This window comes from Armigeres subalbatus, chromosome 3 (genome assembly GCF_024139115.2).
Source record: "Armigeres subalbatus isolate Guangzhou_Male chromosome 3, GZ_Asu_2, whole genome shotgun sequence".
Lineage (NCBI taxonomy): Eukaryota > Metazoa > Arthropoda > Insecta > Diptera > Culicidae > Armigeres > Armigeres subalbatus.
Genome location: NC_085141.1, coordinates 249,213,189 through 249,238,465, shown reverse-complemented (window position 1 = coordinate 249,238,465; position 25,277 = coordinate 249,213,189). Strand labels below are relative to the sequence as shown.

At 44.7% G+C, this 25,277-nt stretch overlaps 1 protein-coding gene across 1 annotated transcript; it reads right to left on the bottom strand.

Moving 5' to 3' along the window:
• Positions 1-1,922: 1,922 nt before the first annotated feature.
• On the bottom strand, positions 1,923-24,335 carry LOC134227882 (arylsulfatase B). The gene is made up of 5 exons (XM_062709579.1): positions 24,013-24,335; positions 3,477-3,804; positions 2,975-3,363; positions 2,609-2,915; positions 1,923-2,554 (listed from the first exon to the last, which is right to left on the bottom strand). The coding sequence occupies exons 1-5, from the start codon at positions 24,062-24,064 to the stop codon at positions 1,948-1,950; spliced, it is 1,683 nt and encodes a 560-aa protein (XP_062565563.1). The 5' UTR covers positions 24,065-24,335; the 3' UTR covers positions 1,923-1,947.
• Positions 24,336-25,277: the final 942 nt, after the last annotated feature.

Sequence of the window (25,277 nt, the reverse complement as noted above, 5' to 3'; positions counted from 1 at the left end):
ATCGATTTGTGATTCTGTCTGCAGTTGTCTGCAATAGTCGGTCTAAACTCCTCCTCTTGGCCAACCTGAGCGTTCAAATCTTCTATGATGATTTTGACGTCGTGGCTTTGTCAGCTGTCGTACTCACATTCCAGCTGCGCGTAGAATGTGTCCTTATCATCATCAGTGCTTCCGGAGTGTGGGCTATGGACGTTGATTATACTGAAGTTGATGAACCGGCCTTTGATCCTAAAACAGCAAATTCTCTCGTTGATCACGCGCCTTTGCATTTCGCCCATCACTATGAAAGCTGTTCCCAGCTCATGTGTGTTATCGCAGCTCTGGTAGATGGTATGATTAACTCTAAACGTTCGCTCCATTGATCCCTTCCAACAAACCTACTGCAGCGCTACCTCCTGCGACGCTACGGTCTTTGAGCACATCGGCGAGTATGGGTGTGCTCCCGATGAAGTTGAGAGATTTCAATCGCTATTCACTTTTCGTCGCAGTGGTTTTCGCTGATGGTTCCGGTCCGTACTCTCTTATTGATTATTCGATGCGTTTTTTTGGATGGCTTGCAGGGCCTGACACCAAACCTCCTAAATTTCCGGAGGACCATTCCTCTTTATTTCCGGTGGACCATGGTGCACAGTTCGCTGGCACTCGGACGATGATCAGCCGCCTCTAACATGGAGAACAGACGCTGTTGTCAGCCGCTCCTCACATGGAGTACAGCTAGGGTGGTTGGTATTAGTCATTTTTGACAAATACCGGTATTCGGTATTAGGTGGAGTCAAAACCGGTAATACCGGTAGAATACCGGTTTTTGTGAAAATTTCAGGTACTAAAAGAAAAACTTTTGATTTGGACTTTTGGATGAAAAACAATATTTGTTGACAAATTTCAGATGTTAAAATCATTGCTTGTTGGGCTGGGCAAAGCGAAAATAAAGTAGACATTACATACTAAGCAACTCATCTCCCAATACGCATTGGATTTTGTTATGTTGCCAATGTTGGCAACTACTGAGAATGCCTTCTCTGGTTCAACCGAAGTTGGACGAATGGTTCCAAGACCGTCAAAAAACAGTGTCAAATACTTGCCCTTAATCTGTTTAGATCCATAGTATTCAATTCCTTACGGATTGCATGCAACGATCCTGCCGTCAACGCAAGTGTTTTGCTCTGCTTCAGTCTCTTCACAAGTTGTTCTTTAAACGATAAACCAGAAAAATTATCCATAGAGGCATCTTCTTCGTACCGATCGCTCGGTATGGTCGTTGTCTCAGTTTCAGCAATCGCATCAGGAATGATGAAACGCTTCTAGATCCCGTCCGCTTGCCTAATCAAAGTAGCTCTGGATGCCTCGAAGAACATGTCAAACCGTTTCTGATTGATTGCTTCACGGGAGAATTAGGGACACAGCAGGTATTTCCGTCCATCGTCGTAGGAGCTAAAACCAACGAAAGCAACGTACATTTACTAGAACTCCACTATAGCAGAACGTTTCTCCTGAGCTTACGATTTGGTACGTATGAGTTTTACAAAAAAGCGTCTCTTTAATTGGTTTTCGAGACTATGACGAACAGACGAAAATACCTGCCGTGTCCCTATTCAAAAAATCATTGGCGTATTTGGATCGTCTCTCTTTTTTTCTCGTATTTTCCGTCTCTAATACCGGTATTTTCGGTACCCAAAATTGGCCGGTTATACCGGTATTACCGGTTAAACCACCCTAGTACAGACGCTCAGTAAGATTTGCACCTCTAGTGAGGAGCAAACCCTCCCTTCCCTGTCAGCCAACAACCATAGCTCCCACCGGAGATGGTTACCCTATCTTCCCTAAGGTTGCTCGTATCCCGGCCAGCACGATTATTAACTTATTTAACAATTGAATATTTTTCTCAATAAATAATGCATGAGCCAGGCACTGTATTTGCATGATTCTGTATTTTTTTGTAAAAATATATCAAATTGCACTATCAGTCATATTTACAATCTCATATATCTGCAACAGTTCGTCGCCAAAATTATGCCACGTATAACCCCAAAAACGGGGGTCTCCTCGAGTATCCAACGGCATGTTACCAGGAGGAACCGCCGTTTCATTATAATCACTCAGCTTTTCCAACATTGTTCTCAAGACATCCGGGAATTGATCTGCCAAGTTCTGAAACTCGCAAGGATCGCTAACGATGTCAAAAAGACACGGTGATTGCAGCGGATTGCATTCTTTCTTTTGTACGCCTGAACACTGGACGGTAGCTTCCTGTCGCAGCTGGATAACTACATCTTCCGATGGAAGCATTCCAAGTTTCTTCAATGCTCGTCCAGTTGGGCAATTATATAAAGATGACACGTTATAAGACTTGGTGTCTCGATTTCCAGCTGGTCCATACCAAGCATCCCATTTCCCTTCGTAATTGGTTCCATGAATTACTTTCCAGTTGTCAACAGTCAACGCAGCGCTCCCCCAGATATCGTCAATGTTGTGAAGGATTTCAGTTCGACCGGTGAGATTATCGTTTCGCAGTGGCTGCCATACGCTGATACCGTCCAAATCCGGTGAAAGTTTACTGCAATTAATAAATATAAATATGAGACTTTAAATAAGTGTAGAAAACACTTACTCCAGATCATATCCAGCTGCCTCCAAAAGCGTCGGCAACCAATCGCTAATATGCATCGTTTGTTTAGAAACCCGCGACGTTTTCTCTATCAATGGACTCCAAATAAATCCTGCACCACGGACACCTCCTTCCCAGAGCGTATTTTTCGTTCCTCTGAGTGGCCAATTGGAAGCAGCATTGTTGTTGAAACCTTCCGCAGGACCGCCGTTATCGGTGCTGAACACAATTACCGAATTGTCCAACATTTCTCGTTCACTCAAGGCAGCGATGATTGCTCCTACCGATTGATCCAGTTCCGTCATCATGGCTAAGAAAATCATGATCAAAAGTTACTTCACATCTTATGCCTAATTGTAACTATCTTACCAGAAAACTTCCTCCTCTGGTAATTTGATATTCCCGTCAACCTTGCTACAGTTTCATCCGGTGCTGGCAAAAAATCATAAGGATTCGCAGAATGAACCGCCGCGTGGGATACATACAGGAACATCGGTTGAGTAGTGTTATGCCTCCGGATTGCCGCTACCGACTCATCCCGAATCACGTGCGTCGTGTATTGTCCGTGGAGGTCATAGGCAACGTCAAATCCCCTTCGCATATCCAATCCCCAAGTGTTGGTTTCCACAGCCGTGTGGTCGAACATGTGGTGATGACCGGTCCAAAAGCCTACATGCGAATCGAAACCACGTTCCAGCGGAGTGTGTTTCCGGGTATAGGAACCAAGATGCCACTTTCCGTAGATGTGGTTCATGTAGCTGGAAAATTTCGGAAACTACAACACGGAGTTCAATATCGGTCTGACCACGCTAACTATCATATGGAAAACAAAAAAAAATCGTTTACCCGAATTGTAAACTTAGCAACTTACCCAAGTTCCTTCAAGTACTGCGGCAGTAGTTTCTCCGTCAGCGGAAGTCCTCGTGGTTCCATACCGTAAAGAACTGCATGCTGCATTCCCGTATGGATGGGGTACTTTCCCGTCATGAGGGCTGATCGCGACGGTGTGCAAATAGGCGTTACATAATAACGGTTGAGTATCACGCCAGAGTAGGCCAACGTGTCCAAGTTTGGTGTTGGGATTTGGGATGACCCGTGAAATCCAACATCATTCCATCCCAGATCGTCAGCTAGAATGAATATGATGTTCGGTGCCGGTTTCTCGCTTTGCGCTGTAGCACATTGTGAAGACAAAATTCCTGAAAAGGGTGGTAGCAAAAATCTCCTTGTAATAGAACGCTATACAAGGATAGATAAATAAAAACAGATATATCCTTGAAGTGCTTTTCCCGCACTGAGAAAAGTCAGGCAATTTGAATACTTAAGATAATCCGGTGTCCTCACAGCATTTTTTGCGACGGATACGACGCCTCTGTAGCAAACCCTTTTTTATGGGAGAATGCTTTAAGCTGCGGATTTTAATTTTTCGTTATTTTAGCACTAGAGTACATAATTTTTTACTCACGTTCATAGTCCTAATTTTAGTCTGTCTGTCTACTGTCCGCAACTGTCTGTTTACTTTGTTCTCGTCTGTATAATTTCAATTATTAAAGTTAGTTCACATAGTATGTTTTTAATCATTTCAATTAAGGGAAGTTTCATAATATCTACTTACATAATTTTAGCTGAATTCAAGTAAATATTATTTTATAATTCAACCGCGTGTTCAATATTTTAGATTTAAGTATAAGATTTTATATAGTTGTTTTTGTTGTCGTTTTTCTGTGTCCTTATCCAAGTTTTCATATATACCACAGTCGCTGTGTCGAAGGTTGCCCTTTTCATCGGCGGGAGTATAGTAGTGCGTAAGATAGGTTTACACGAATAAGGCAGGCGTACACTCGGGAATTTCCCGACCCGTATTGCTGCTAGTCATCCTCAGCCATACCACTAGAAGCCACATCAAGAACTGCCACTTTGGCAACCGGTCGCTGGAACACTCCATTTGAAGTCTGTACCTCTACTTTACGTTCCCGACGTCTTTGCCAGGAATCGCCTTAACAATCTTCCCACGAGTCCAGCTGTTCCGCACACCTTCATCGACAACGACAACCAAGTCTCCAACGCTGACCGGTTTGACATCGTCGAACCATTTCATACGATCAGATCATCGGCAGGTAAACTTTGATACACTTTGTCCAAAATTCATCCAGTTGGCTCCGTATTTGGTCCCAGTTGGTCCTGAGTTTACGTCCGCTGTCATCCAACGGCAACTACGTTGGCTGAACTGCACCGCTAGAGCTCAACATAAGGAAATGGTTGGGTGTGAGCGCTTCATCATCTTCCGTTTCTTACGGTACAAAGGTTAAAGGCCTGGAGTTAATGATTCCTTCGACTTCGGTCAGAAGTGTCTAAAAGGTTTCTTCATTCGGTGTTCTGCTGACGGATATTGTTTCCAACGTAGACTTTACCGTTCGTGCCAAGCGTTCCCTTGCTCCACCCATGTGTGGTGACGCTGGAGGATTAAAACGCCACTGGGTATCATGGTTAGTGAAGGTTCCAGCTAATTCACGATTTACGGCCGAAACTTCGGCTCGTAATTCCCGACTCGCACCGACGAAGTTGGTGCCCTGATCGCTGTATATCTACTGCGGGGCTCCTCTCCTAGCTATGAATCTCCGGATAGTCATCTTGCAAGACTCGCTGGACAAACTGTAGGCCACATCTAGATGCACGGCTGACACAGTCAAACAAGTTATTACGACAATCTATTGTTTAACATTGATCCTTCCAACACGAATTAAAAAAGGTTCGCAGTAATCAATACCGATGAAGCTGAACGGTCGAACGTATGGGGTTATTCTAGCAGCTGGAAGCGGTGCCATCCGTGAGATTTTGGGAACAGCACGATACACCGCGCACCAAACACATTTCCTGGCTATTTTTCGTACAAGAGTCCTTAAACTAGGAATATAGTAAATCTGTCGTTACTGTTTCCCCATACCCGTGTGCGTAAGGTTGATGGAAGAATTCAATGAATAACTCGGTAAAGCGGTGTTTTTTTGGAAGAGTTACGAAAAACTTGGGTTCGTATGGAACAAATTTGGCTGCACCAATTCGCCCTTCAATACGCAAGACCCCTTTTTCATCCAGGAACACCGACAGCTTGCGCAGTGGGCTGCTCTTCTCCAGCCGATTGGCTTGCTCTGGTGGCAACTGTTGATTTTTTCGCACTGTTGACAGCTCATTTGAGTACTCTTCGGCTTGAACCAACCGCCACATTGCATTTTCTGCATTCAATAGTTCTTCTCTCGACAGTACTCTGTCATCACAACGTTCGGAATCAACATTTCTCCGTCAACGATCGATAAAGCGTAAAACATAACCCACAGTTCTCAACAGCCGTTGATATTTGGAGAATCGGCTATATTGAATAAGAGATTCTGCTGCAACTCGATGGTGAGCTTGAGCCGTTCGCTTTTCTTCCGGAGTATTCGGAGGTTATGACTCTTGAAATGGCCATTCAGATTTGTTCTTGTAAAGAAATTTAGGCCTTAAAAACCACCAATTGTCAGATTGGAAGCATGGTCCTTTGCCCAATCTCGTAACCTCATCCGCAACGTTGAGTCGCGTCGGAACCCATCGCTATTCATGTGTGTGGGGTTTGAGTATATTACCATCAGCGAGTGATTATACATTAACACCTCAGCGTGTCGATCAGTGCGCAGCAAGCCATGACTCGGCCTCTTCTGGTCAGACCTTCGTGGCGTGAACACGCACCCATGAAGAGCTGCTGTCATAACAATTCGCTCCGGCCATTTGGGGCCACACATTTTGGCGATCCCGTCAGGTTATTTGTTGGATCCTGACTCTGATTTCAAAAGGTGAGTTGAATTCATTTGGTAATGTGCTAATGTGTTGAAATATCTGATAATTAAAAAAACACAAGGCAATGGGTTTGTATTGCTACAAAGCGCGTCTGGAAGAACGCTACAAAATGGATTGTGGTTTGGAAAATCACAAACCGCTGGAAAATGGATTGTGGTTTTAAAATCACAAAGCGCGTCTGGAAGACCGCTGGAAAATGGATTGTGGTTTGGAAAATCACAAAGCGCGTCTGGAAGACCGCTGGAAAATAGATTGTGGTTTGGAAAATCACAAAGCCCTTCTGGAAGTCCGCTGGAAAATGGATTGTGGTTTGGAAAATCACAAAGCGCGTCTGGAAGACCGCTGGAAAATGGATTGTGGTTTGGAAAACCACAAAGCGCGTCTGGAAGACCGCTGAAAAATGGATTGTGGTTTGGAAAATCACAAAGCGCATCTGGAAGACCGCGGGAAAATGGATTGTGGTTTGGAAAATCACAAAGCGCATCTGGAAGACCGCGGGAAAATAGATTGTGGTTTGGAAAACCACAAAGCGCGTCTGGAAGACCGCTGGAAAATGGATTGTGGTTTGGAAAATCACAAAGCATGGGAGACCGCTGGTTTGTGGTTCGCAGTACCACAAGGCGTGTGTGGGAGACTGCCGAGAAAAAAGTTGACAATCTAAAAATTCCTAAGGTTGGTTAAAATAAATTTAGTTTGAAATGTATAACTTAGCGACTTTAGTGTATATGAGACTACCAGTTAAGCTAGTTCTATCGAAATCTGAGAGATATGGAGATCTATCGTATGCTACAAAGTTGTTTGGAAGGCTTAATTCATTATCTTGTAGTTTATTTTGAAATTTACTGACTTAGTAGTCGTAGCGGAATTACCCGTTGGATGAGATATCCAACATTCACGAAGTTCAAAAAACGTTGCCAGCATTCACAAAGTCATAAGTTTGGAGTTATTGGCTAAAAGTACTGGTTAACATAAGTCTAAAATTTAGATATATACTTATACTATCTCATTTAAGTATGATATCTCTGCGAAATTTTATTTTTATTTTTTTTTCAACTATCATTTATTACTGCAAAATTTTAGATAAATATCATATCCTAGGCCAGATGTTTCCGAACTACTTGTACATGCGACCCACCTAGCAGAATCGCATATTGCTTGCAACCCTCCCACATTGGCTTTAAGAATTAGGATAAAAATAAGTTCGAGTCAGATTGAACAAACCATTATGAATTGCTTCATATCCCATCATTATATTACTTTAAATGGATTGGAAATGATTTGGAATTTGAACGGATTTGGATTAGATTTTGGTTGGATTTGATTGGAATGGATTTGAATTGGATATGGATTGGATTTGGATTAGATTTTGGTTAGATTTGAATTGAATTTGGACTGTATTTGGATTGGATTTGATTTGCATTAGAATTGCATTTGATTGGATTTGGATTTTGAACGAATTTAGATTGGATTTAGATCGGATTTGGATTAGTTTTTAATTAGAGTGGATTTGGAATGGATGTGGAACGGATTTGGATTGAATGTGGAATGGATTTAAATTGGATATGGATTGGATTTGAATTGGATTTGGACTGGATTTGAATTGGATTTGATTTAGATTTGGATTAGAATTGCATTTGATTGGATTTGGATGTTGATTGAAATTTGATTGAATGTGGCTTGAATTTTTATTGGAATTGGATTGAATTTGAATTGGATTTGAATTGTTTGGATTTCATTCTATTTGACAAAATCTAAAAATTTATTGTTCTCCATTCACTACATAGATGCAAATCTAATGGCTGTGATAGATTTGTGGGACAAAATAGGGACAAAAGAATGAATCAAGATTCGTCTTTCGCAACGGCCCACAGTTTAGGAACACATGTTCTAAGCTGTTGTTAGCAAGTTCAACATCGATATGTTGAAGGTCAGCTTGCTGGTATTACTATATATGAAGCTGATAGTTGGATATAATGGACGGTATAATATATTTAGATTATTGCTACAATATAAAATGCTTTTATGAGATCAATTACCAATTTAGTTTAACATTTAAATGATACACAACCTATTGACTTGCAGTTCGTTGTTCTGCGATTGAAAACCACGATGATCATACAAGTTTATTTTGGAGTTCAGTTTTCAAAGGACGGTTTCTCAAAAGCAATATGTTCATCTTCGTCTCATGCAAATAACTTTAAAAAAAATCAATGCGTTCATATGTAGAACCATCCAAAAGAACCAGTGCAGGATTACGTTATGGACGTAGCAACGTTTGGGTCAAAATGTTCACCATGCTCTACCCAATACGTAAACAATAAAAAAGCTGATGAATGGAAGCACATATATCCCGAAGCATCAGCAGCCATAATGGAGAACACCTACGTAGATGATTACGCGAACAGTTCGGATACGGTTGAAGAAGCAGCTCGTGCAGCACTCGAAGGGAAAGAGATTCATGCAAGCGCGGGATTCAAAATTCGGAACTGGCTCTCGAATTCCGTACAAGTTCTTCAACGGGTCGGGGAGCAAAGTTTGGATACTGCGAAAAGCTTTACTGTGGGAAAGTCCGCCGATGCGGAACGAGTCCTGGGTATAACGTGGCTTCCAGAAAGCGACAACCTCACATTTGCCGTCAAGTTTCGACCCGACTTTCAACAGCTGCTGGGAGGAGAGATAATCCCAACAAAGCGTCAGGTCCTCAGAGTCGGGATGAGTTTTTTTTGATCCCTTTTGGCTTGTGGCGGTATTTGTTATTCATGGCAAGTGCTTGATCCAGGACATTTGGAGAGCAGGAGTGGACTGGAATGAACAGGTTCCAGCAGAGTCTCACCGCTTGGAACTTCACGTTTTCGTCGACGCGAGCGAGGCAGCGTACGCCTGCGTTGCTTATTTCCGGATTGTCGACCGTGGCCAAGTCCGCTGTGCACTTGTTTCTTCCAAACAAAAGTCGCCCCTTTGAAACCAATGTCGTTGCCCCGACTAGAGTTACAAGCTGCGGTTATCGGAGTACGGTTGATAAAGTCGGTACAGGGAAATCACACTTTGCCGATCACCCGACGCGTGATCTGTTGTAATTCTAGGACAGTGCAGTCCTGGATTCATTCAGACCAATGGAAATACCGACAGTTTGTGGCGTTTAGAGTCAGCGAAATTATCGGTGAAACAAGTCCCCCGAGTAACACAATTGTGACATATCATTTACTGTGACTGATATGCGACCAAATCCAGTCACATTAAAGTTGCTGCAACAAAATCGTTCTGAATGTGCTACTAGGGCCACATTGTGTGGCCCCAAATGGTCGGAGTGAATTGTTATGACAGCAGCTCTCCGTGGGTGCGTGTTCACCGAAACAACACCGATGATAGCGAGGTGAGAAGGTCCGGGCCCGCCAAGAGCATCGAATTCAAGGAAACACCACCGGTTTTTGCAGCAGCGTTCCATACGACCCGAACTTTTCTGGGTTTGTTGGGATTCTGCACGATTCCTAACGGCAAATACCACAATTTCCTTGGATCATTGCTGACAGCTTCTTCATCGATTTATCCGATTTCTTGGACAAGCTACTTTCCAAGCACTTAAATCGTCTCTCCGCCATGAATCGGGTTTCAGGAAATTCAACACAGTCATACTTCCACAACAGACCAGTTTGAAATCTCCCAGTCGCTATGCGAACGGTTTTTTTTTCAGAATTGCGCGTGCCCTGCGATCTTCTTCGGCTTCAACTTGCGGAACCAATTGTTATTCTGTCCATGGCTTCTGGTCGGGTAGGGTTCGACGTTCTGCCGGGTACCCAGCTACAGCACAACCTCCTGCACCGCGTCCTTCTTCTCCAGAACCTATCTGCATTCTTCGTCGAACCACTCGTCCAATCGACTGCGTGCCACATACCCGACGTTCAACGTCCTCCATTCGTCACTGGACAAGTGACACGTTCGGATTTGTTTTGCGCTCTCGGTTCGTTTTGTATAGTCCGTTCGCAAGAAGTTTTTCGAGTTGGCTCTTACTCCATCCCAGCAAGCCATGGGCAAGCTCAGCTCCACCGAGACGCAAAAACGTCGCGCCGACGGCGAAGCCGAAGAAAATAAAAGCAAACGCGTGTTGAAAAGCAACCGTTTCGTGGTGCTCGCGACGGACAACGTGGAAAAGAAGGAGCGGCTCCCGCCATTCCATACGAAAGGCTTTCCGGAGAAGCTGTATAGGGACATTGATTACTATGTCAAACAAGGCCTGCAGGTCACTCTCCGCCGGTGCACAGGCGACTACAAAATAAACGTCCCCTCCATCAATCACTACCGTGCTGTGGAGACTCTCCTGAATCGTTTGTCGGCGGAATACTTTACCCATGACAAGGAGGCTGAGAAGCCGTTCAAAGTGATCCTGAGGGGTCTCGACGATATGGAAATCAGCAAGTTGGAGGAAGAGCTGAAGGAAGCTGCCCTTAAGCCGGAAAAGGTCTTTAAGATCAAGTGCGTCCAGCTGTACTTGCTTCACTTCCCGAAGGAAACAACGACGATGAAGGAGTTGCATGGCAATCGAGTTCTGTTTCATCACATCATCGAGTGGGAGCGGTACAAGCCAGTGCATCACGAGGTTACGCAGTGCGCAAACTGCCGCTGGTCCAACTGCGGCGTGAATAACGCTTCGGCCACCTGCGCGGTTGAAGACCCCGCGACGAAATGTGTGAACTGCGACCAGGACCACTCGTCAGAAAGCCGGTCCTGCCCGAAGCGAGCTGAATTCGTTCAGTTTCGCAAGCAAGCTAACCAGCACAGCCGTCGCCCGAAGAAGCAGCAAGACAACAACGACCTCGGCCCCTCGACTCCTTCCCGGAGTTACTCCCACCCAAAGGAGCCCAGCCAGCTCAGAAGCAAGCATTCGCCGGCCCACCCCCATGATTTTGGGGCAGATATGCATCTGAACACGAGAACGCGTGTTCGTGTTCAAAACGTTTTGAACACAGCACACTGTTCAAGAGCACTGACCTAACTTAGAAACTTGTATTTTGGGAAAACAAACTCAAGCGACGGCATGCTACACATTTTTCGGCTGGTAATGGAACACGTGGGCATCTAACGGACAGAAATCAAGCATGATCGTATGTTTTTGCATAGTTCCAAATCTAAGGAATCTTAGTTACCATGATCGTTTTGCTTGCTTACCAACCCAGTGCACACTGAACAGTGTTCAGAGTTCAAAACTAAGAACACCAAGGCACGCTCTTGGCTCATGTTCTGTTCAGGATGCATCTCTGTTTTGGGGTAATGCACCGCCGTCGACTACATCTTTCCAGCAAGGACCTCAACCACCCGCGCCTCCACCCCGCATATCTTGGCGCAGGCCAACAATCAACTAGCGTCTCTCGTCACCGAGATGCAGAATATGCTCATGCAAATGATAGAATTCTTCATGCGCTGAAACATTCGCCCTCAAGGTTCTTAATTGGAACGCCAACTCGGTGGTGAAAAAACAGTCGGAAGATATCGACTTCCTGCAAACCGAAAAAGTTGACATCGCGTTCCTGACGGACACAAAGCTCAAGGCTACCAAGAACTTCATTCTCCCGCATCATTTTATCGTCCGACTCGATTGGATCAACTACCAACCTGGTGGCGACGTAGTCATTGCCATAAAAAGAGGTCTGGAGTGCAGGATGATCACGGACTTCCGCCTGTCCATGATCGAAGCTGTCGGTGTCGAGCTGGCAGGTTCAAGGCAGGGACTCAGACGGATCTTCCGAGCATCTGAAGAACGACATCCAGAGACTAACCCGCTGGAGACAAAAATTCATCGTTGCAGGGGACTTGAATGCCCGGCACTCGCTCTAAGGTAACTCTCGAAACAACAAGAATGGCAAGAGCTAAACCGTCCTGTTGAAAAATTTTCGCGTGGAAAAGGAAATAGACGTGGCGTTCATCACTGAAACTGAAACGCACCTAAAACTGACGGTGAGTGTCTACATTCCGGACTTTCGCATCGTTAGACTCATCCGCCAATCAGGTAAGGTACTGTGGCCATCGCTCTTCACTACAACTCAGCTTCCCGCTGAGTGTCATCGAGGCCATCGGTGCCATCGAAGCTATTACCTCTGTCGGCATAATCGCGGTATACTGCCCAACTCATGCAAATACCGGGGATGGTTCATCGGCCACCCTGCGAAGGGGGGCATCATTGCCCGTGACCTGAATGAAAAACATCAAACATGGGGCCATCTAGGACAACGATATAGGGGAAAGTGTAACCCGTTAAAATGGTTACATTTGCTTTGTAAATATTGTAAATATACCCCAGGTCATTTGAATTAATGAACAAATAATTTAATTGAATTAAATGCATAAAAAATAAAGATCGAAAGAATTCCTTCCTATCTTCTTGCACATCCCTAATCCTCACTCGCCGCTACGGCGGCCACAGTATACCACTGACGTCAGTGAGTGAATGTTCGACGACCGACGCAAGGCCCAATAAAAAGCGGCTGTCATCGTTGGAGGATTGATTATTAGGTGAACCGCCATCATTTATTTAGTTAACATCTAAACAGATAACACTGAATCAACAATTTGACGCCACAATACACGGTTCGAGGCTGCATCTCTCCATCCTCGGATACGCCCCACGCTCGCCAAGTCGTTCTGCACCTGGTCTGCCCATCTCGCTCGCTGCGCTCCACGCCGTCTCGTACCTGCCGGATCGGAAGCGAACACCATCTTTGCAGGGTTGCTGTCCGGCATTCTTGCAACATGTCCTGCCCATCGTAACCTTCCGGCTTTAGCTACCTTCTGGATACTGGGTTCGCCGTAGAGTTGGGCGAGCTCATGATTCATTCTTCGCCGCCACACACCGTCTTCTTGCACACCGCCAAAGATGGTCCTAAGCACCCGTCTCTCGAATACTCCGAGTGCTTGCAAGTCCTCCTCGAGCATTGTCCATGTTTCATGTCCGTAGAGGACAACCGGTCTTATAAGCGTCTTGTACATGACACATTTGGTGCGGTGGCGAATCTTTTTCGACCGCAGTTTCTTCTGGAGCCCGTAGTAGGCCCGACTTCCACTGATGATGCGCCTTCGTATTTCACGACTAACGTTGTTGTCAGCCGTTAGCAAGGATCCGAGGTAGACGAATTCCTCGACCACCTCGAAGGTATCCCCGTCTATCGTAACACTGCTTCCCAGGCGGGCCCTGTCGCGCTCGGTTCCGCCCACAAGCATGTACTTTGTCTTTGACGCATTCACCACCAGTCCAACTTTTGTTGCTTCACGTTTCAGGCGGGTGTACAGTTCTGCCACCTTTGCAAATGTTCGGCCGACAATGTCCATGTCATCCGCGAAGCAAATAAATTGACTGGATCTATTGAAAATCGTACCCCGGCTGTTACACCCGGCTCTCCGCATGACACCTTCTAGCGCAATGTTGAACAACAGGCACGAAAGTCCATCACCTTGTCTTAGTCCCCGGCGCGATTCGAACGAACTGGAGTGTTCGCCCGAAATCTTCACACAGTTTTGCACACCATCCATCATTGCTTTGATCAGTCTGGTAAGCTTTCCAAGGAAGTTGTTCTCGTCCATAATTTTCCATAGCTCTACGCGGTCTATACTGTCGTATGCCGCCTTGAAATCAACGAACAGATGGTGCGTTGGGACCTGGTATTCACGGCATTTTTGAAGGATTTGCCGTACAGTAAAGATCTGGTCCGTTGTCGAGCGGCCGTCAACGAAGCCGGCTTGATAACTTCCCACGAACTCGTTCACTAATGGTGACAGACGACGGAAGATGATCTGGGATATCACTTTGTAGGCGGCATTAAGGATGGTGATCGCTCGAAAGTTCTCACACTCCAGTTTGTCGCCTTTCTTGTAGATGGGGCATATAACCCCTTCCTTCCACTCCTCCGGTAGCTGTTCGGTTTCCCAGATTCTGACTATCAGTTTGTGCAGGCAAGTGGCCAGCTTTTCCGGGCCCATCTTGATGAGCTCAGCTCCGATACCATCCTTACCAGCTGCTTTATTGGTCTTTAGCTGTTGAATGGCATCCTTAACTTCCCTCAAGGTGGGGGCTGGTTGGCTTCCATCGTCCGCTGAACTGACGTAGTCATCTCCTCCGCTGCCTTGACTTTCACTGCCTGTACTCTCAGCGCCATTCAGATGTCCCTCGTAGTGCTGCTTCCACCTTTCGATCACCACACGTTCGTCCGTCAATATGCTCCCATCCTTATCCCGGCACATTTCGGCTCGCGGCACGAAGCCTTTGCGGGATGCATTGAGCTTCTGATAGAACTTGCGTGTATCTTGAGAACGGCACAGCTGTTCCATCTCCTCGCACTCCGCTTCTTCCAGGCGGCGTTTCTTCTCCTGAAAAAGGCGGGTCTGCTGTCTCCGCTTCCGTCTATAACGTTCCACGTTCTGCCGGGTACCTTGCTGCAGCGCGACCGCCCGCGCTGCGTCCTTCTCCTCCAGAATCTGTCTGCACTCTTCGTCGAACCAATCGTTCCGTCGACTTCGACCCATATACCCGACGTTGTTCTCAGCTGCGTCGTTAATGGCTGCTTTGACTGTATTCCAGCAGTCCTCAAGAGGGGCCCCATCGAGCTCACCCTCTTCCGGCAACGCTGCCTCGAGATGCTGCGCGTATGCAGTGGCGACATCAGGTTGCTTCAGTCGCTCTAGGTCGTACCGCGGCGGTCGTCGGTACCGAACATTGTTGATGGCGGATAGTTTTGGGCGCAGTTTAACCATTACCAGATAGTGGTCAGAGTCGATGTTAGCGCCACGATATGTCCTGACGTCGATAATGTCGGAGAAGTGCCGTCCATCAATCAGAACGTGGTCGATTTGTGATTCTGTCTGCAGTGGTGATCTCCAGGTGTACCGATACGGGAGGCTGTGTTGGAAGTAGGTGCTGCGAATGGCCATATTCTTGGAGGCGGCGAAATCAATTAGTCGTAGGCCGTTTTCGTTCGTCAGCCGCCATCATAAAAGGAAATAGTCCGCGTATTCACGAAGTATTTTTTTTTCTATTTTAAAAGTGCAGGAACCGCCTAATCGCCACGGGATTGACCCCAGGCCGCGGAAAGGAAGAACTTTGGTGTTCGCGAGTGAAGTTCCCAGTGCGTTCCAGCAGCGTGAAAGACTGCGATTGAGTGAACCGCAATTCACCTCCGGAGTGCCATCTTTGGCCCGGTTTTCCGTTAGCCTCGTGTCTATTTGTGGCAGTTTTCTTCGGCTTGGTGGCTGACGGAAGCCATTTCGTTGGCGTGAGGTCACTGAACGACAGAGACGACCAGGAGGAGAACCGAGCGCGTGTTCTTCCACCGTTCCTATTTCCTTCGCCCCGGCGGCGACCAAGCCGATTCGTCTGTGTGGGATCCGACCGAATCAAGGATCGCAATAACCTCAATCGCGACAGGTGAGCAAAGTGTGTCGAAATAGTCACGTGGACCCTACTGGATGGTGTGTTTCAAGCAATCAACGTCCCCTCACCGGACCATTCGCACAAAAAGGCAACGCAGGACTCAATACGCTGCTAGACGGTCAGCCGGAGCATGAGTGGTTCGCATCAAGGTGCCCAGGCCGCGTCGGCCAACTCGACCCAGAACATCAATGTGGTATTTGAGAATACAGTCAAACCTCCATGAGTCGATGTTCTATGACTCGATATCGACTCATGGAAGCAAATTATGCCATATTAAAAAAATATTTTCTGGGTTACTATGTAGGTCCCTTCAAACAGCTTCCCAAGGATTTTCTATTCCACATCTCGATATTTCCATGAGTCGACGGTCCCTTAAACATCGACTCATGGAGGTTTGACTGTATTCCTATTTCCCTACGATTCTAACCCTACAATGAAACGGAAATCATATAACCAATCATCTGAATATATAATACAAAATCAAGTTACCTCTGCTATAGAACATTATCTGTCATTTCGTTCCTTTTATACTTTCGTATTTTTTTTAGTCGGAGTAATCTTGCCTATTATTCAGGGAAGTATTTCCACCCTCCCTCCAATTTCTCCCAAGAGCTATAAAAAACGACCCTGATGTCTGAGAGTGAGACAAAAAAGTCCCCAGCATAAAGAAACTCTAACAAAAGCCAGTACACGATCCTGAGCCCAGATTTCTTTACTCGGCTGAATCCGTCCGGAGTACATGCTTCTTCATCACAAATATGAACAACCGTACTTCGCACCAGGTAGTCTACCAGGACCTCAGTTCAGACTACCCGGGGGGTCCCTGGGGCAGCAGGGACAGCAGGGACAGCATGGACCATGTCCAAGGGCTTGACGACCCCTCCCCAGCTGTCTGCGAGTCAGGGAGAACTGCCTAGGGCGTGGTGGGATTTAGCAGTGGGCTCTGCTAAAATCCCTCCCAAAAAACCACAAGTGCCCGTAATCAGACTCTATCAAAGCGACTGTGTGCCGCTTCAAAAGCACAAGCCCAGGGAGTGCCAATTGGCATGGGGAGTGTCCCTACTCCGGTAGGGTAGCGCGTGAGCTGCTTCGGCAGGGAGTGAGTGATCTGGTTGTGCTGAGGCAGGTGCGACATAGCGTGTCGCCGCTATTGTCACCTCGAAGCGCAGCAGAAGTCCGAGTATGGACTGCACATGCCGAGGTAGGAGTCGAGGTACCCATTGACACCTCGAGGCATTGCAGTGGAGTGTTAGAGTGAGCACCCGAAAAAGGGTCACATGGAGTGAATGGTCTTTGGAGAAGCTGCTTCGGCGGCAGGGTAGCAGTGGGTTGTACCCACACACCTACAGTTGTGCACATGTGGTGCATGGGGAGTGTCCCTGCTTTGGCAGGGTAGCGTGTGGTCTGCTTCGGCAGTGGTGTGATTGATCTGCTCGTGCTGAGGCAGGAGTGTCGTAGCGTAATATCTGTAGGCCCAGCCAGTTACCGCTATTGACACCTCGAAGCGCAGCAGAAGTCTGAGTATGGACTGCACATGCTGAGGTAGGAGTCGAGGTACCTTATCGACACCTCGAGGCATGGCAGTGGAGTGTAAGAGTGAGCACCCGAAAAAGGGTCACATGGAGCGAATGGTCTTTGGAGAAGCTGCTTCGGCGGCAGGGTAGCAGTGGGTTGTACCCACACACCTACAGTTGTGCACATGTGGTGCATGGGGAGTGTCCCTGCTTCGGCACGGTAGCGTGTGGTCTGCTTCGGCAGTGGTGTGATTGATCTGCTCGTGCTGAGGCAGGAGTGTCGTAGCGTAATATCTGTAGGCCCAGGCAGTTACCGCTATTGACACCTCGAGGCATGGCAGCGGAGCGTCCGGGAGAGCATCCAAGTAAGACTCAAATGGAGTGAATGGTGTGCGAGCACCCAAGTCAGTCTCGCGTGGGACGAGTGCCTGTGTGAGCGATAATGAGCGAGTACGCTTAGTACTGCCATCCCCCCAGAAGTAGTACTGCGAGGTAGTTCCTGGGGGAAACGATGGTGGAGCCCAAGGGAGTTTAGTCGGTATTACCGGTATGGTCGAGTCCGACACTCCAGTACACTTCCGTGTGGTAGTTTGGCAACTACAATGCACGTGTACTGGGTTAGTGTGTAAATGCATTCTCCCTTGTAAAAAAAAAAAAAAAAAGACTACCCGGTGGTGGCCAAAGTGGTCTCCTCGGTAAATCGGCATTCAGCATGGTAAGTGTTCGTAGTTCAGTGTTGAGTGTTTTTGATACTTTTTAGATTTTACGTCGTGGAATGTTAAACAAAATAAGTAGTGTCAGCATATGCAGTCCAGTTTTCTCCGTATTCTGGTGTTTTGTCCCCCCACTGTGCAGTACGCAGCCAACGCTACCTGAAGTTGAACGCTGAGAACGCCATGATTAGGGAGCCTTGAAAGATGAAAAAATAGGTAAAAATGAGGAGTAACACGGTGATGGCGAAAGGTAGAGGACCGGTTTTGGGATCTACCGAGAAAAGAAGAAAAGTCCGGAGCTGTAGCGTGCGCCACCATTCGGGGAAATGTAAATCTGGCTAGTGTGAACCCCCCTTCTCTTGGGGACAGTTCCGAAGACATAGGCCATCGACCGAGTCCGTCAACATACTCGGAGAATCTGAAGGATGGCGTACGAGTCTGCCGAGGGTGCCATTGCATCCTAGTCACACCAAGCCGTAGCGTGGAGGAAAGCCAGCCGTTGATTGACGGGAAAGAAGCGAAGGATGGGACGTCCACCGAATAAACGAAGTCAGGTTAGCGTAGTCTAAGGAAGTGGGACAGTCTGGAAGAGTGTCGGACACGTCCGAATAAATGTAGCGAGCGCAACCAAAGAATCCGAGTTTTTCTGTGTTTCAGTACGGTCATTCCTTGTACCTCGAATCTTCCCGTTAAGCATGCCGACCCTGAGGTGTATTGTAGTCAGGGAGTTTCAGGAAAGCTCCCCGCTGAGCAACCGGCAGTTACAGCATATCCGGGGAAATCACCACCGAGTCGACTGGCGTCGATTGCGAAGATGCGTGGGCGACAACATGGACTACCAACGTTATTCGACAACACCGGAGGAAATCATCGAGCAGCTGCACGCCATCCAAGAGGCGTTGTCCCAGACTCGTGAACTTTGCATTCCAACAATTCGGCAGGAAAGCACCACACTAACCATTGAATCTATGACAAAATGTCGAAAGGACAAAAGTTCAAAAGGACGAAAGGTCGAAAGGGACAAAGTGTCAACAGGGACAAAATGTCTAAAAGGACGAAAGGTAATAGAAGAAGGAAAAGGGAAGAAGGTAGTAGGGAGACAGAAATGGAAAGAAGTATGAAAGTATACTGAAGAAGAAGTAAGAATGGAGGAAGAAAGAGGAAGGATGAATGAATAAGCATAAAGGAAAAAGGTAGAAGGTCCAAGGAAGAATAAATAAGGGCGAAGGTATGGTGCAGGAGAAAGAAGGAATAAGGAATAAGGAATAGGAAGAAGACAAAAGGAAAAAGGGAGAGGAAAGGAGGTCGAAGGAAGAAGGAAGGTGATCGAAGGATCAGGAAGAAAGAAGAGGTAAGGCAAAATAAGAGAGAAAGGAAAAGAAGGAATAAGGACGAAGGAAGCAGGAAGGAAGAATAAGAAATAAGGTAAAAAGAAGAAGAAAACAGGAAGAAGAAGGGGAAAGAAAAAAGAGAGAAACAGAAGGATGAATGATGAAGGAAGAAAAAAGCAAGAGTAATAAAGGTGAATAAATGAAGGAGAGAAACAAGTAGAAAGGAGAAAAAGGGAAAAGAAAAAGGAAGAAAGAAGAAGGAAACATAAAGAAAGGAGAAGGAAAAAGAAGGAGAAAGGAAGAGGAAAGCGGAAAGAAAGAACGATTTATGAAAGTAACAAAGAATAATCGACCAACATAACAAGCAGTACAAACTCCCTATCCTAGAAATGTGCCACATTGTAAATAATGAAAATAGAATAAACAGACGAACTGACACAGATGGCCTGAGTGCAATATATGCAGGAATCTTACATGCAATTAAAAACAACGCAGATACCAACAAAACGAACACACACACACTAACACAAAATATGTAATACCATGACACGAAAAGCCAAAACCAACACACTAATATTGTAAACTTAGTTTACAACGACTACTTGAAGTGCGCGGGCGATAAAATATTGCCACAGCTTTTATCGAAAGCGTAGGTGCGAAAGCAACAAAGCTTTTCGTAGAAATATTTCAATAGAACAGTGGAGTGCACAAAAATTGAAACACATGCAGTAAGTGATAAAAATGTTAAAATCAAACACACAATTTTAATCACGAAAAAATTAGCCGTAGTTGGACGCCATTAGTAGAACTCTTAGACAGCAACATGTCGGACATGACACACATGAGTACAACAAAACGCAGCCTCTGTAAGTCAAACAACACATACACACCTTTTAGACTAGTCCATTACATTCTCTGTAAAACATTCAAAAAAATTTAGAAATCCCTGAAGAAGGTGTAATAAACACCGAAACGTTGGATAGTTTACGCAAAACCCGTTTTAGCTTATCATAAAGACTGAAAGAGTCGAGAAAATACCGATGCCACCGAAGCAGTCCACTTTTGCAATTAACTCTTTCTTTTCATAAGATGTTGGTCCTGTGAAGAACCAATTTTCTGTTCCCAATGCTACTTTCCAACTAACTGACATCACAATTTGTAATTAATGTTCAGCATCGGCACTGGCGGTGTGGGATCGCCACAGTACTATTTTTATGGTCAACCTTTTCTTCATATGAAATGCTGGTTCGTTGAGGTTGAATGATCTGCAGCAACACATCGAGCACCACCACCAATGCGAGGACTTTCTTTAAAAATGTTATTACCGCCTCCGTGATGCTGTGTCCGCTCCGCTGCGATCGCTTTGATGCGTCCGCTCTGCGTGAAATCTTGTTCAAACTGAAGATTTGATCCAAACCCGCAAGTGATCGATTTTTGATGTCCGTGCTAGTGATGCATGTACGTGATTGGTTAGTTTACCTATTTCTAAACTTTTTATCAATTATCGATAATATATAGTTTGAAAATAGTATTTTCATATAAATACAAAGAAACGTTGACTCTTCCTTGATCGAATTGTCCAAAAAAACGAGCAATGGGTAATGTTTTCAACATAACCGCGAGTAGACGTAGGACTTGTATAAACGTAACGTATTTACATTTAACTTTGAACTTTTGGATCTATAGAGTTTGATTATAGGTATTGATATTGGAAAGACAACTTCCATGCTGTGTAGAATTATTAGCAATTTGTGTATTCAAAAATTCTGGAAATAAAACTAATAATTAAATACATAATAAGAATTGCTTTGTTTCTAACTATTAGGCACTTATTTACTCAAGCAAGTGTAGGGCATTTATAGATCTCTTATTGATGATAACATTTGAAGTTAAACAATTATATTTATAAAATTTTCAGACTTGGGCAAAATGTGCTATTTTGGGGGAACTGTCCCGTTCTCCAAACAAAGAAATGCAGCACCAATTCCGTTGCTTCTTTTTGCTACCATGCATGCTTACTGATGAAAAAAAAATCACAACAATAAGAAACAAGTCAAGGAGCTCTACTATAATAGAGGAGATACTGCTAATACATCAACGAAAAATTATATAATGTTTCGATTCCAAACTCCATGTCTACGTCAAGTTTAATGATACAATTTCTCAGAAAATAAAAAAAAAACAAAGTATAAGATAAAGTTTATTTAAATATTCTTCTGAAAATTATTTTTTGCGGACTTTTTTTAAAACATTTACATGTAATTCAGCAAAATTTTCTAATCTAAAATCTTATTTTCATCAGTGTAGTTGATTTTTTTTATATGAAATCAGAACCGTTATAGTATAACCATGTTTTAATGTACATGTCGTTTAGTACCAAGCACAACTTAACATATGGTCAGTCATATGACATGACTCGATCTCATCCCGGGATCATTTGAATTATGAAACCAATCACCTGAATAAGCAGACCAAATCTCTCTAATTTTATTCTTCTTCATCCACCACCGAACTCCGAGCGATGCGATGGGCGATTGCATCCATCGCAACCGACACCATTGCACGCGACCATCATCAAGCACAGAATGACAAAAAATTCGCCCACTTCTTTCATGCATATTCGCAGACCCACCGGCAGTTCTACCGCTGGTGACTGCATGCTGTCGCTGTGTAGGTAAACACAGGGAACGAACGAACGAAACGAAAAATGCGCGAGCTAAAAGCACGTCAATACGCGCTGCTGTCACAAATTGTAATGAATCGCACGCGGCAGGCACTGCTTCTTTTATACACAAAGAAAATCTTCCGACGGACCCGAAGGCCTGTGACATACAGCATTCTGATGTCCGTGTTAGGAATGCACGGGATTGGTTACATATGAAATTTTTGCTGGCTTTGACAAGAATTGAAAATTTTCAATAGCTTATCGTTAATAATCTTAAGTTTCAGTGAAATAGGCAAAATGCTGAAGAGTGTCCGATTCGATTGATATATAAATCTTCAAAATCCATCGAAAGATAAAGGCGCTAGTAACGTTCAAAATCTTCCCTTCCAGCGTAACGCTCTCGATTTCCAAAAATCTAAATGACACCCAGTATAGTAAAGAAAGACGTAAGTCCAACGTCAAAATTGAAAATCCATCGAGAAACGGCTGAGATATTAAAGCTTAAAGTCTATCATATTTTCGTGACGGTCCTCTATTTTCGCAATCGTAAAGTGTACCCCAATATAGAAAAGACAGACGTAGTCCTACGTCAAAAAGAATAATGAAGAATGAACAATGAAGCAGCAAGAAGAAAGAAGGAAAAGGAAGAATAAAGAAAGAAATATGACAAAAGAAAGATAAAGAAGGAAGAACGAAGAATGGAGAATAAAGAATAAATAATGAGAGATGAAGAAGGAAACTTGAAGAAACAAGAAAGTAAAAGAATGAAGGAAGAAGAAAGAAAGAAGGAGGGAGAAGGAAGATAAAGAATGGAAGTGCTTCCGACCTTTTGTTTCTTTCGACCTCTTGTCGACTATTAAAACATACATCAAATATATGATCCGTTAACGAAATGTCACTCGGAGGCAGTACCAACGTATTGGGTTGCCTGCGCTTAGGACACGTTGCAACCGCTTGACAAAAATCATCCAGGCCAGAATGGTACACCTCAAAAACAGTGATTTCTCCACTGTCTCAGACTGTGGTAGGCCGTTCTGGAAATTGACCAAAATTCTAAAATCCAAGCATAGGCCCATTCCACCTTTGATCCTATTAGACGACAATGACTCTAAGGAGTGGCCGCAATAGGTCATCACTTTACTTTGTTAGCTAACAAAGTCTTGGATAGAAGAATTAAAATCACAAAATATTTGTACCTGTGTACTTCCTATCGTCTGCGGAAGATATCCCCATCCAGAAGCCTGGGAAGGATCCTTCCTCTCCCGAAACTTATCGTCGCATCAACCTTCTCTCAGAGTTATCCAAGCTGTTTGAAAAGCCGATTCACCGCTGGCTAGTTGAGTCTGCCGAACATCACAACACCTTGCTTGAGGAACAGTTTGGTTTCCATCGCGGTCGATCCACCGAGCATCAACTGACCCGAGTTGCCAACGTCCTCAGATGGAACAAGTTTGTCTCAAAACCCTCTGCTAAGGCCTCACCTTATGCCGAGAAGGCGTTCGACAATGTTGCCATGATGGCCTGGTGTACAAACTACAACGCTACAATCTTCCCATCTACCTGGGAAAAATCATTCAACTATCATACAATCCGAAAAATACATTAGATGGTATCTCTATCAGTCGATAACGCTACTGGAAGATGCGAATGAACCCCATAAAACAAAGTCTTCAATGCCCATCAGGAGAGCTGCCCAACTAAATCAACTAGTTCGAGCTCGTCAAAAGAAACCATTTTCGCACACAACACGTCGGTATATGAGCAAATCGGACCTCCTTCCTTTTGCCAAAAAAGAAAGATCACCTTCCACGCTGATACGCTTTTCTTCCTCTTCACAACGGAAGCTTGGCAAAAGGAATGTCGTTCGATTTATATCGTCCTCTCCGCTAACGTTGACAATCCACTTCTAGAATAAGAATGTTGAGCTTATGAGGTCATACCTACCTGTTATTACGAAATATCCTAGAAAACGATGCTTACGCCTTGCCAAATCCATTCGTTGTTACACCAATCAATTATCTGAACAATCAACACAATCGAATCAATTCAAATGTCCATCTATTCTACTACCGGCGTATTGGAGATCCGCAGACAACGCAGAATAAATATCACACGAAGCGTGACCGCGTTGTTTACCATCAGAATCAACCCCGCACAAGCACTACGCAATCCGCGAACTGTTACCGCCAAGCACAAAACATCCACTGAGCGATCATACTTTCGACGAAGCCAATAACCGCCATTTCCGATGTCTGTACCGCTCCAAAGTACACAAGTTGAGGAATGCATGGGAATTGAAAAAAAGGTCTTATCTTGCTTCAGCCCACGCAAAACTAAGTATGATGCTATCTCCTGTGCTGTTTTTGTCATACATTTTCAACCGCTACCGGAACGATCCTGACCCAATTTCACCGAGCGATCGCTGCATGCTGCTCGACAGCATTATGATACCTCTGATACCGCGGATCTTAGACTGTTCCATGACTCAATTTGAAATGTCTCAACTCATCATTGTAATCATTTTCGGCACGATTCCCTAGACTTCCGAAACTTTATTTTTAATCGAAAAATTTTAGTTCCGATATTAAATTTCGTAATCGTGAACCATTCTGATAGATATCGGTTAAACAACACGGCGTGAACTATTTATGTAAATTACACGTATCAACAAATTCGTTTGAACACCGAGGGCTACTCCGTCACGCGTGGAACGTGCGAAGAAGTATTGAGCAGGTTTTCTTTTTTTTACATAACACTACAATCGAACTGGAACACAGCCTGCTTTCAAATTAAGGTTCGTACAATCATACCATGCGTGGCAAGCACAGCCTATTACTTACCCACATGTACCGTCCTTCGAAATGGAATCAATTTCTTTCATTCAGATTTCGCTACATTTGATTATTCAGCGATGTATTATTTTTCTCCATTTTCTGTAATTCAATGTTCTTTGACTTGAGGTGGTTTTATCAAGACAAAAATACCCCCTCAAACTCATACTCCCCCCTTGCTCAATAAGTAATTTAATTTATCGATAAACTGCATTTATGGTAGACTCATTCATTATCGGATTCAAGTTGACATAGACCTCCAGACTGAGAATCGTTCCGCAACTGAATCTGAAACGAGTTTGCTTGGCATGTTTATCGGTTAATGACTGATAGATATGATGCTAACTTTAGCACCTTGATGTGTTTAGATTCAATTAA

Bases quoted from the DNA above. Each gene is read 5' to 3' on its own strand.
- LOC134227882 (XM_062709579.1), bottom strand. From the start codon at position 24,064: ATGGATTTGGCAAGGCGTAAGCATCGTTTTCTAGGATATTTCGTAATA. The intron at 3,364-3,476 runs GTAAGTTGCTAA...GAAATTTTCCAG, and splicing joins CAGTACTTGAAGGAACTTGG to CTACATGAACCACATCTACG. The intron at 2,555-2,608 runs GTAAGTGTTTTC...TATTAATTGCAG, and splicing joins GCAGCTGGATATGATCTGGA to TAAACTTTCACCGGATTTGG.